Here is a 12,965-nt window from a genome sequence, read left to right as displayed (position 1 = left end):
GGCTATTGCAGAATAATTAGTTCACAGCTGGTGCGTACCCCTGGAACAACACTGGGAATAGACCTAAAAGAGAGACTGACTCAAAGTATCCATCTGAGATGCTTATAGAGAAAAAAACTCTTAAATGAGATGTGAACAACAAGAGCGAACGTGGTTTTGACGAATCCTCACAGAATGCTTTATATATCAAATAAGATTTAGCAACTAACTCTTCTGGGGTTCATAAATGCTCAGCGAGTTAACAAAAAGCAGTATATTCAATAACTCCTTCTCAGTTCATAGGGTCCCCATACTGTAGTCACATCATCCTTTGGCCAAGTAGAATTGTCTTGAATAGAACTTGTGTCTGTAGAGTCCTCTGAAGGCAGATGATGAACCATTTTAGGGGTCAAATCATTGGCAACAGTCATGAAAGGGGAGAAGGCATATGAGGAGGCTGAAGGAAAGCTAGCAGAGTAATGTGCATCATCAAGAGCATGAAAAGAGTAGGGTTGAGTTCCATGAGAGGACCCTCTACTTGAGCTTCTGTAGTGAGTTCCTCCTGATTCTGGTGAGAGACAATTTGTGGATGAAGAAACGGCTTGTGAGGTGTCAGCACACAGGGCATCTAGCTGGGTAATTCCATCAGGCACTGTCTGCTCCCATGATTCTCTCTATAAAAACAAATGACTAAATCAACCAACAAACGTACAAAATATATACTTGCAAAATAAAAATACCTAATTACCTACAATGTCAGCCCTGGGGTCCTGGGGTACCCTGTGCCACTATATTGCATTAAATTCCTTATGAAGAGACAGAGGTGTAAAATGATATAAAGTGAGCAGTTCATTCAATCAAACATCCCCCACAATGAATAAATATAAGAGCAAAACCCTTTGAATAGCTAGACACAGTTGAGCTCAATATGAATTGGTGCTAACTAGAGAAGAAACCAGATTCCTGGTGAGGACAATGAACTGTCACCAAGATTTTAGCGTTGTGAAGTTATGTTTGGGGGTTTTTGTTTGTGGCATTTTGGATTGAGGATTGCACATAGTGGGGGGCCACATAAGGGCAGATTTAGATGAGGATATTTGTTTTTTTTTTAATATATATTTATTTATAATAAAAAACACCAGACAAGTCAAAAACAAAGCACAGTGGCAATACAAAGAAAAGAAAAAAGTACATTGAAAATCAAAAGCGATACATTCATATTCATGTACAGTACTTATACAATAGAGGAGTTGACAGTATACCAAGGTCTTTACAAAGTATATATTAAATCCATAGGGTCATATTTATCAAGCTCCGTATGGAGCTTGAGGCCCCTTGTTTCCGGCGTGCCTGAAGGCTCTTCATAAGGAATCTAAAGACCGCTGCTCCATAACTTGTCCACCTGGTCTGAGGCGGCGGACAGAATTCAACCTGATCGAATACGATCGTGTTGATTGACACCCCCTGCTAGCGGCCGATTGGCCGCAAATCTCTTGTGAGCTTCTGGTGCAATGCTGAATGCGGCGAGCGTATTGCTCGCCGTATTCAGCGAGGTTTGGTGGACCTGATCCACAGTATCGGATCAGGTCCACAAGACCATGATAAATAGGGGCCAAAGTATTTACTCTGTCTAAACGGCATCTAGGGCAAAAAAAATTATAGTATGGAATATTTTAAACATCTTAGCAGGAGAAAAGTAGACATTATTAACACATTTTATATGTAATTCTTTCCAGGCTATAGGAAAATCAGATTTGAATATTCTAGAAAAGCTCTGTTTAATAATATCCTTATCTAGAGATGGAAAATATGTTGACCAGTAGGTAACTAGTTTATCTAAATAGATGTGACCCTGTTTGACCAGCATGATATTATATATTAATGAAATAGAATGTTTTCCAGCCGTGTATTTTTGAATCAACTAATTGATCCCAGACCATCGACATAATCCCCTCGCTTCCCACTCATGAGTATTGATAAAATGCCTTAACTGCAAAAATGCATAGAAATTAGATTTTAGGATATCAAATTTTTGCATCAGCTTATTGAAGGGGAGTATTATATTATCTTCACTAAATACTTGACTTACATAGTTAAGTCCCTTGGAGGACCAAGAGTTAAAGACAGCATATGAGAAATCCCGGCATAAATTCAGGATTACCCTATAGGCAAAAATTTTAAAAATTTAAAATCAACTTCCAAACATGAGCAAAACCTTTGCCAGGCAATAAACACATTTTTAATTGAAATCAAGTTAGAGATATTAATGGGTAACTTATTTATAGAACAGTGGAGAATTGCACATGGCGAGAACGGAAAGATCAGAGTGCACTCTAGCCCTGAGGCTGAAACAAAGTTTGCTTCCGTAATCCAATCTAAAGCTATCCTAGCCAATATTGCAATATTATACAACTTATTGTCTGGAAAAGCTTAACCCGCTGCTTCTTTTTTTTGCGATAGTTTGGAGAGTGCCAGGCATGGCTTCTGTTTGGGCTAAAGAAAATTTGAACATGCGGCATAAACAAGTGCAATATCTCTATTAAGTGTAAATAGGGGCACATTTTGTAACAGGTACAGAACCCGAGTAAAAAGTATCATTTTTATCAAATTCACCTTGGCAGAAAGTGATAAAGGAAAAGATGTCCAGTTTTTCAAGTCGAAGATTAGTTTTTGAAACACTATTGGGTAGTTTAGTTTATACCAATGTTTCAGGTTTCTATGCAGGAAAATGCCTAGATATTTAATTGATTTAGTGACTTTAAACGGATGGTTTTGACAACTAATTCCTAGATTGAATAATCCAAAGAAGCTCACTCTTATTCAAATTAATTGTATAACCTGAAAAGGAACTAAATGTAGAAAGAAGGTGAATGATCTGAGGAATGGTGTAGCTTGAATCTTCAATAAAAAATTAGTAAATTGTCTGCATATAGCAGTCAGAGTCTTTAAAGAAAAAGCGCGGACTCATATTCCTTTTAATTCCTGCCTTAACCAAATCGCAAGTGGCTCTATTGAAATATTAAAAAGGAGGGGGACAGGGGGCAACCTTGTCTAGTACCTCTACTAAGAGTAATAGGAGATGAAAGGGTGCCGTTGATGAGAAGTGAAGAATAAGGTGTATTATATATTTTATGAATGAATTGCAAAAACTGTCTATGAAAACCAAACTGAACTAACGAAAAGAACAGATGATCCCTGGAAATGGAGTCAAATGCCTTTTCAGCATCGACTGTTAGAATAGCGACATCTTTTTCTCCTTTTCTATTCTTTTTTTGCATTTTTGGTGAGCATTTATTCCAAAAGTAATCTATTGAGGTCATAACCTTTCATAGATTAATCAAAGAGTTTTTATTTTTCATAAAGCCTGTCTGGTCTTCATGTATAATTTGTTAAAGGCATTTCGTAAGTCTATCCGCTATAATAAAAGTGAAAATTGTATAGTACAAATTAAGAACCGATATTGGCCTATAGGATGACACCTCTCTTACATCTTTCCCTTTTTTACGGATTAAAAAAACATTTGCCACAGTAAAATAGTTGGAAATTAGATTAGGTGAGTTATAATAATTGTTAAATAGTTTAACTAACACAGGATTAATGTCTTCTGCTAGTATTTTATAAAATTTAATTGGTAGCCAGTCAGGTCCAGCTGCCATATTTAGTTTAGCTTTTTTAATGGTTAAGTTAATTTCTTCAGCTGATATAGGGGCATTCACTTTACTTAATTCTGATCCTAAAATTTTAGGGACCGTTAGTTTTGACCAAAAATATTCTTTATTTCCAGCATGTATATCCTTACGAGAATAAAGCGTTTGGTAATAATTAAAAAAAGTTTTTACTAATGTCCTTATTATTCGTGTATTTAGCACTACCGGCTTTAATGGCTGTGATATAATTTTTACTTTTCTTGTTTTTAACTAGCTTGGCAAAAATCTTTGCAGAGCACCCATAAAATCCTTGATAATAACAATTTATTTTAATATCCTCTAACATAGAGTGCTGTTTTAAAAAAATATATCTTTTTCAGACCTAGCTAATTCATATTTATCCCAATTCATCTTGGAAGGGTCCATTCTATATTTCCTGAATGCATTTTTAACCTGAGAGGCCAGTTGTAATTCCATGATATTATATATTTTTTTCCAATGACACATATATGATTTAATTTGACTCCGTAATACTGCTTTCACAGCTTCCAGAAGGTTTCTATTTTACCATAATAAGAAATATTCAGAGTGAAATAATTTGGCTAACACAACAGACTTCCTGTGGAGGAGGGGCATCTGAGTCATGTAGCTCTGTAGTTACTCCAGCAGTTTCAGGAGAACCGCGCCTTGAGGATCACTCCCAGTTGACAGACCCTTGTCATCCACGGCTTGGAGTGCTAGTTTTGGGCACTGAGCCAATTGTTGCTCACGGCAGAGGTCGGCTCCTACACGACAACGGTGTGGTAGTACATGCTCCCAGAGACTGCTGAAGGGAAAAGAGAGCAGTAGCAGCGGCAAGTTAAGATGCACGCTGTGAGGCTTGATTACAGCATTTGCCTGTCAGAGAGACTCCTGATCAAAGGAAACTTTCCAGCTAGTTTTCCGGTGGCCACTTGAGGTGGGGACGTTAAGGTTTGGAGTGATCTGGGCCTAACAGCCATACTTTGTGGTGTGACGGATAACTTTCAAGCTACCATTACCCCCTGGTAAGAAGAGTCCGGTCTAGGCTTGATAAAGCTGCTTACCTGCCTGTGGAGTCATCTCGTGGGTCACTACTGTTCACAAGTATACTTGGTTCCCTCTACACATCCTATCAAGAGAGTTTATATGTATTTACTCATTTCATGAGACTGTGCTATATGAGCTGAAAATTTGCTACCAAGTCTGTTTAGTTTTGCTGGGCTTGTTAAGAGGTTCACAAAAAGCCCTTTCTCCTCTGTAGGGGACATTAATGCATTTCCTGGATGGTTTAACAACGTTTTCTTATTTGCATTCATTACTATAGCCCGGTGAAAACTTATCTCTTTTTGGGCCCATTGATCGGTAAAACTTCATCTGATTATTACCCCAAGTCCGGGCTGGAATTTGTTCAACTATTGGACAACTACCACTTTCAAATAGGGCTTCTGGACAAAAGATATTCTGGATCATTTTATGATAAATACAACCTGTCCAAAGAGACACTAACATATAGCTCAGCCCTCTGTGCCGTGTGCTAATTTATTTATTTGATGTATGTTTTATTATGCTAACATCTTTTTCACAGGTTATAGTCTATCTTACCTGTTTTCTTAAAACTTTAAACTACAAAATTATCATCCCTTTAATATGTTAACTGATGTCTTGCTGGGAACTTTTGAATATTGTTCCTATTTAATCTAAATCTTATTAGAGACCTTATTTAAGGTAGTATTGTGCAGGTGAAGAGTAATTTCCAGGCTGTTTTATTTTTTTATTTTTATATATATAAAACTGTACTTCATAATATGTGCTTCTCTGTATGCACACCGTAGCGTAATACTTTTGTAAACTATATTTTTTTACAGGAAACATTTAGAGCTGCCTTTTTGTTTCAGGGCTCATTTTTCTCTCTCACTATTCACTTTATTACTACATTTTGTTGCTTATAAAAAGAAAAAAAGGGGGTTATAGACCCCACTGCACAGATCTTGGTTTAAATCACTCAGCCAAATTGACTGTACTTTCGTTTTTCACTACTTTAAACACAAACTTGGTGTGTGATAATTTGTTATATTTAGTTTAATGGAAACATATGTCACTCAGGTGAAATCTAAATCACCCATAATACCTGCTAAGGTGAAATAAAGAAAGTAAAACAATAATGATGTTTGTTTAGAAGTTATTAGCACAGTCTGCTCCTCCAGAAAAACCTCTCTTTAATATCCCAACTTCCAGAATACTTTTCTCCTCAGTTTGATATGATAAAGAAAGAGTTGGGTTGTATTACTACTGAGATTTCAACTCTGTCTAATGAAGTTAGTCAGTATGCAATGAGATTACGGAGGTTGAGAGTAGAATTTCTGATCTGGAAGATCTGGTCAACACACAAGATAACATTATCCAAAAACAAGACAGTACATATAACAGCCTTCAGATAAGATAAGAAGACTTTGAGGACCGCGCTAGGCGCAATAACACCTTGAAAACACCTTGTATGGTGACCTAATTAAATTCACCTCTATATCCCTACCTCAGGCCCTAGGTATGCCCCAGGAAAAATTGCCGTTAACTATAGAAAGGGCACACAGGGTGGGAGGCAAAAAATTGAACTCAGATGGATCAGCTCGATATAGAATGCTAATATTTAGAGTATTACATTTTCAAGACAAAATTTAACTAATGAGATGTTATAGGAAATGTAAAGATGTTACTATAGATAACAACAGATTGTTAATATTTCAGGACTTTTCTAATGAGATACAATGAGATACAAGCTAGAAGGAAATAAATGTCACTATATCGTACACAGCTAATAAATATGGTATTGAAAGCTAGAATGTTTTACCCCTTTAAGATCACAGTAAGATAATAATAAAGTGGTTGTATTGAAAAATGTTAACAAAACTAAAGAATTTCTTTTTAACAGATAACCCTTGATGATAGCTATTATTGTATTTTGGCCCATAAATAGAAAATCTTAGGCCATGGGCATGGACCCAACAATCTCTGGAGTAATAGTGTTCCCTCTTTGGTTCCCAGCTGTGGTCCAGAGAGGGGCATGCATTCTAGGGGAGGGGTTTGTTTGTTTTGTTTTGTTTGTTTATTGCTTGTTTTTCTCCATCCACAATGCAGTAGTTATCTATAATGACAGATAGTTTAAATATTGTGTCCTGAAATATTGGGGGCATCTTCTCTCCTATTAAACATAAACAAATAATTTAACATCTGGGAAAATCAAATCCTGACATTGTGTTATTCCAAGAGACTCATTTTAAAGAAGCTGAACTAAATAAATTAAAAAAACAAAAAGGGTTGGTGAGGTCTTGGGGACGCCATACGTCAATAGAAAATGTGGGGTAGCAATCTTATTACATAAAAAGCTAGATTACCAAATAATTAATATTGAACTGGACACAGACACTAGATTCATTATCCTCCAAATTTCGATCAATAATAAACAATTTAATATATGGAATGTTTATGGTCCGAACCATTTTGCTTCGGATCTTTGCGACCAAATCAAGTCTAAATTATTTCCTTTTTGTCACAGTAATTTGATAATGGGTGGCGATTTTAATATGTCCCTCTGCCCTGAATTAGATAGAATGTCCCTTAAGCGAATACATATTTATAATAAAGCCGCTAAATATTTCTGAAAGCTATGTTCCTTTTTAAAACTATAAATGTCTATGAATAAGGCCTGACGGCCGAAACGCATAGCACAACTTGCCTTTTGCTGTATTTTACGCTTTTTTACTCCATGTAATATCAATAGAGAATCCTTTGAATTTTATTTCATTTTGTTTGGTGCTCTGAATGACTTGCTGTTTTTTTGCCATTGGAACCTTTTTAAAACTAAATGATGTATGGAGGATTAAATTAACGGATTCCCGTACGTACTGTTGTGAATTGAAATCATTCTGCACATTTTCTAGGATTGATTCTATTTTAATTTCTGAAAACCTTATTTTACTAGCGTACACTCCTCAGATAAATGACATCTTGATCTCGGACCATGCAATACTATCTCCTTTATTTGCACTTTAATAAAAAAGACAGTAATAAGAGTTTAAGTTTTACTTTTCTACGATATTTAGCAAATAATAGTAAATTTACTAATTGGCTAGTCCAGAAATGGAATGACTAGATAATGATATTTGTAATAGGAGATATGTTCTATTGGGTTTTAGGGAGGTACTGCTGTAGGAACAGAATAGCAATAAGGATTAATTTCAGCTTTTTATAGTTGTGGCTATTGAGTTGGATAAATCCTAAAATCTGTGTGAAAAGTATTTTCTGGTGCATTGGAATGTCATTAGTTAAGCCTCTTACAAAGTGCTGAATTTGTATTTTGTTACATGGTTTGCAAGTTTGTTTTTAATCTGCGCTACATAAACTCTTTGTATTAATAAGAATGGACTGGAACTTGAAAACCCTGTGAAAGCTTTTGCAAAGAACGACACTCGGTGCTTCTTGTAGGTTAATAAAGACCATTGTGTTTCTTTAAAAAATATTTCTGCATTTATAGTGATATAAACTCATAATTAGTGGATCTGTTGTAGGATGAGGATGATAGGGTTGTGAGGTTGAGTCCTATTGAATGTATTTCAGTTGCTGAATAGACAAAATGTTGTGTATATGATGTACAGTGTTAAAACAAAGGTGGTAAGTAGGCAAATGTTATCTATATGATGTACAGTGTTATAACAAAGGTGGTAAGTAGGCAAATGTCGTGTATATGATGTACAGTGTTATAACAAAGGTGGTAAGTAGGCAAATGTCGTATATGATGTACAGTGTTATAACAAAGGTGGTAAGTAGGCAAATGTTGTCTATATGTTGTACAGAGTTATAACAAAGTTGGTAAGTATGCAAATGTCGTATATGATGTACAGTGTTATAACAAAGGTGGTAAGTAGGAAAATGTTGTCTAAATGTTGTACAGTGTTATAACAAAGTTGGTAAGTATGCAAATGTTGTCTATATGATGTACAGTGTTATAACAAAGGTGGTAAGTAGGCAAATGTTGTCTATATGATGTACAGAGTTATAACAAATGTGGTAAGTAGGCAAATGTTGTCTATGTGTTGTACAGAGTTATAACAAAGTTGGTAAGTATGCAAATGTTGTCTATATGATGTACAGTGTTATAACAAAGGTGGTAAGTAGGCAAATGTTGTCTATATGATGTACAGAGTTATAACAAAGGTGGTAAGTATGCAAATGTTGTCTATATGATGTACAGAGTTATAACAAAGGTGGTAAGTAGGCAAATGTTGTCTATATGATGTACAGAGTTATAACAAATGTGGTAAGTAGGCAAATGTTGTCTATATGATGTACAGAGTTATAACAAAGGTGGCAAGTAGGCAAATGTTGTCTATATCTTGTACAGAGTTATAACAAAGGTGGTAAGTAGGCAAATGTTGTCTATATGTTGTACAGAGTTATAACAAAGGTGGCAAGTAGGCAAATATTGTCTATATCTTGTACAGAGTTATAACAAAGGTGGTAAGTAGGCAAATGTTGTCTATATGTTGTACAGAGTTATAACAAAGGTGGTAAGTAGGCAAATGTTGTCTATAAGTTGTACAGAGTTATAACAAAGGTGGCAAGTAGGCAAATGTTGTCTATATGATTTAAAGTGTTATAACAAAGGTGGTAAGTAGGCAAATGTTGTCTATATGATGTACAGAGTTATAACAAAGGTGGCAAGTAGGCAAATGTTGTCTATATCTTGTACAGAGTTATAGCAAAGGTGGTAAGTAGGCAAATGTTGTCTATATGTTGTACAGAGTTATAACAAAGGTGGCAAGTAGGCAAATGTTGTCTATAAGTTGTACAGAGTTATAACAAAGGTGGCAAGTAGGCAAATGTTGTCTATATGATTTAAAGTGTTATAACAAAGGTGGTAAGTAGGCAAATGTTGTCTATATGATGTAAAGTGTTATAACAAAGGTGGTAAGTAGGCAAATGTTGTCTATATGATGTAAAGTGTTATAACAAAGGTGGTAAGTAGGCAAATGTTGACTATATGTTGTACAGTGTTATAACAAAGGTGGTAAGTAGGCAAATGTTGTCTATATGTTGTACAGTGTTATAACAAAGGTGGTAAGTAGGCAAATGTTGTTTATATGTTGTACAGTGTTATAACAAAGGTGGTAAGTAGGCAAATGTTGTTTATATGTTGTACAGTGTTATAACAAAGGTGGTAAGTAGGCAAATGTTGTTTATATGTTGTACAGTGTTATAACAAAGGTGGCAAGTAGGCAAATGTTGTCTATATGTTGTACAGAGTTATAACAAAGGTGGCAAGTAGGCAAATGTTGTCTATATGTTGTACAGTGTTATAACAAAGGTGGTAAGTAGGCAAATGTTGTCTATATGATGTACAGTGTTATAACAAAGGTGGTAAGTAGGCAAATGTTGTGTATATGATGTACAGTGTTATAACAAAGGTGGCAAGTAGGCAAATGTTGTGTATATGATGTACAGAGTTATAACAAAGGTGGCAAGTAGGCAAATGTTGTGTATATGATGTACAGTGTTATAACAAAGGTGGTAAGTAGGCAAATGTTGTCTATATGTTGTACAGAGTTATAACAAAGGTGGTAAGTAGGCAAATGTTGTGTATATGATGTACAGTGTTATAACAAAGGTGGTAAGTAGGCAAATGTTGTATATGATGTACAGAGTTATAACAAAGGTGGTAAGTAGGCAAATGTTGTCTATATCTTGTACAGAGTTATAACAAAGGTGGTAAGTAGGCAAATGTTGTCTATATGATGTAAAGTGTTATAACAAAGGTGGTAAGTAGGCAAATGTTGTGTATATGATGTAAAGTGTTATAACAAAGGTGGTAAGTAGGCAAATGTTGTGTATATGATGTAAAGTGTTATAACAAAGGTGGTAAGTAGGCAAATGTTGTGTATATGATGTACAGTGTTATAACAAAGGTGGTAAGTAGGCAAATGTTGTCTATATGATGTAAAGTGTTATAACAAAGGTGGTAAGTAGGCAAATGTTGTGTATATGATGTACAGTGTTATAACAAAGGTGGTAAGTAGGCAAATGTTGTCTATATGTTGTACAGAGTTATAACAAAGGTGGCAAGTAGGCAAATGTTGTCTATATGTTGTACAGAGTTATAACAAAGGTGGCAAGTAGGCAAATGTTGTCTATAAGTTGTACAGAGTTATAACAAAGGTGGCAAGTAGGCAAATGTTGTCTATATGATGTAAAGTGTTATAACAAAGGTGGTAAGTAGGCAAATGTTGTCTATATGATGTAAAGTGTTATAACAAAGGTGGTAAGTAGGCAAATGTTGTCTATATCTTGTACAGAGTTATAACAAAGGTGGTAAGTAGGCAAATGTTGTCTATATGATGTAAAGTGTTATAACAAAGGTGGTAAGTAGGCAAATGTTGTCTATATCTTGTACAGAGTTATAACAAAGGTGGTAAGTAGGCAAATGTTGTCTATATGATGTACAGTGTTATAACAAAGGTGGTAAGTAGGCAAATGTTGTCTATATGATGTAAAGTGTTATAACAAAGGTGGTAAGTAGGCAAATGTTGTGTATATGATGTACAGTGTTATAACAAAGGTGGTAAGTAGGCAAATGTTGTCTATATGATGTAAAGTGTTATAACAAAGGTGGTAAGTAGGCAAATGTTGTGTATATGATGTAAAGTGTTATAACAAAGGTGGTAAGTAGGCAAATGTTGTGTATATGATGTACAGTGTTATAACAAAGGTGGTAAGTAGGCAAATGTTGTCTATATGATGTAAAGTGTTATAACAAAGGTGGTAAGTAGGCAAATGTTGTGTATATGATGTACAGTGTTATAACAAAGGTGGTAAGTAGGCAAATGTTGTCTATATGTTGTACAGAGTTATAACAAAGGTGGCAAGTAGGCAAATGTTGTCTATATGTTGTACAGAGTTATAACAAAGGTGGCAAGTAGGCAAATGTTGTCTATAAGTTGTACAGAGTTATAACAAAGGTGGCAAGTAGGCAAATGTTGTCTATATGATGTAAAGTGTTATAACAAAGGTGGTAAGTAGGCAAATGTTGTCTATATGTTGTAAAGTGTTATAACAAAGGTGGTAAGTATGCAAATGTTGTTTATATGTTGTACAGTGTTATAACAAAGGTGGTAAGTATGCAAATGTTGTTTATATGTTGTACAGTGTTATAACAAAGGTGGCAAGTAGGCAAATGTTGTCTATATGTTGTACAGAGTTATAACAAAGGTGGTAAGTAGGCAAATGTTGTCTATATGTTGTACAGTGTTATAACAAAGGTGGTAAGTAGGCAAATGTTGTCTATAAGTTGTACAGAGTTATAACAAAGGTGGCAAGTAGGCAAATGTTGTCTATATGTTGTACAGTGTTATAACAAAGGTGGTAAGTAGGCAAATGTTGTTTATATGTTGTACAGAGTTATAACAAAGGTGGTAAGTAGGCAAATGTTGTCTATATGTTGTACAGTGTTATAACAAAGGTGGTAAGTAGGCAAATGTTGTTTATATGTTGTACAGAGTTATAACAAAGGTGGTAAGTAGGCAAATGTTGTTTATATGTTGTACAGTGTTATAACAAAGGTGGTAAGTATGCAAATGTTGTTTATATGTTGTACAGTGTTATAACAAAGGTGGCAAGTAGGCAAATGTTGTCTATATGTTGTACAGAGTTATAACAAAGGTGGCAAGTAGGCAAATGTTGTCTATATGTTGTACAGAGTTATAACAAAGGTGGTAAGTATGCAAATGTTGTTTATATGTTGTACAGAGTTATAACAAAGGTGGCAAGTAGGCAAATGTTGTCTATATGTTGTACAGAGTTATAACAAAGGTGGCAAGTAGGCAAATGTTGTCTATATGTTGTACAGAGTTATAATAAAGGTGGCAAGTAGGCAAATGTTGTCTATAAGTTGTACAGAGTTATAACAAAGGTGGCAAGTAGGCAAATGTTGTCTATATGTTGTACAGAGTTATAACAAAGGTGGCAAGTAGGCAAATGTTGTCTATATGTTGTACAGTGTTATAACAAAGGTGGCAAGTAGGCAAATGTTGTCTATATGATGTAAAGTGTTATAACAAAGGTGGTAAGTAGGCAAATGTTGTCTATATGATGTAAAGTGTTATAACAAAGGTGGTAAGTAGGCAAATGTTGTCTATATGATGTAAAGTGTTATAACAAAGGTGGTAAGTAGGCAAATGTTGTTTATATGTTGTACAGTGTTATAACAAAGGTGGTAAGTAGGCAAATGTTGTTTATATGTTGTACAGTGTTATAACAAAGGTGGTAAGTAGG

General features: G+C 35.0%; 1 protein-coding gene across 1 annotated transcript in view; it reads right to left on the bottom strand.

Annotated features, from left to right (window-relative positions):
• Positions 1-257: 257 nt before the first annotated feature.
• The window catches only part of POU2AF2 (POU class 2 homeobox associating factor 2), a 101,746-nt gene continuing 89,038 nt past the window's right edge, over positions 258-12,965 (bottom strand). Inside the window, exon 5 of the mRNA XM_053690007.1 lies at positions 258-653. Coding sequence (XP_053545982.1) covers positions 258-653 — 396 coding nt within the window. The remainder of the gene's footprint in view (positions 654-12,965) is intronic.

This window comes from Bombina bombina, chromosome 8 (genome assembly GCF_027579735.1).
Source record: "Bombina bombina isolate aBomBom1 chromosome 8, aBomBom1.pri, whole genome shotgun sequence".
Lineage (NCBI taxonomy): Eukaryota > Metazoa > Chordata > Amphibia > Anura > Bombinatoridae > Bombina > Bombina bombina.
This window is presented reverse-complemented; position numbering and strand designations above follow the sequence as displayed.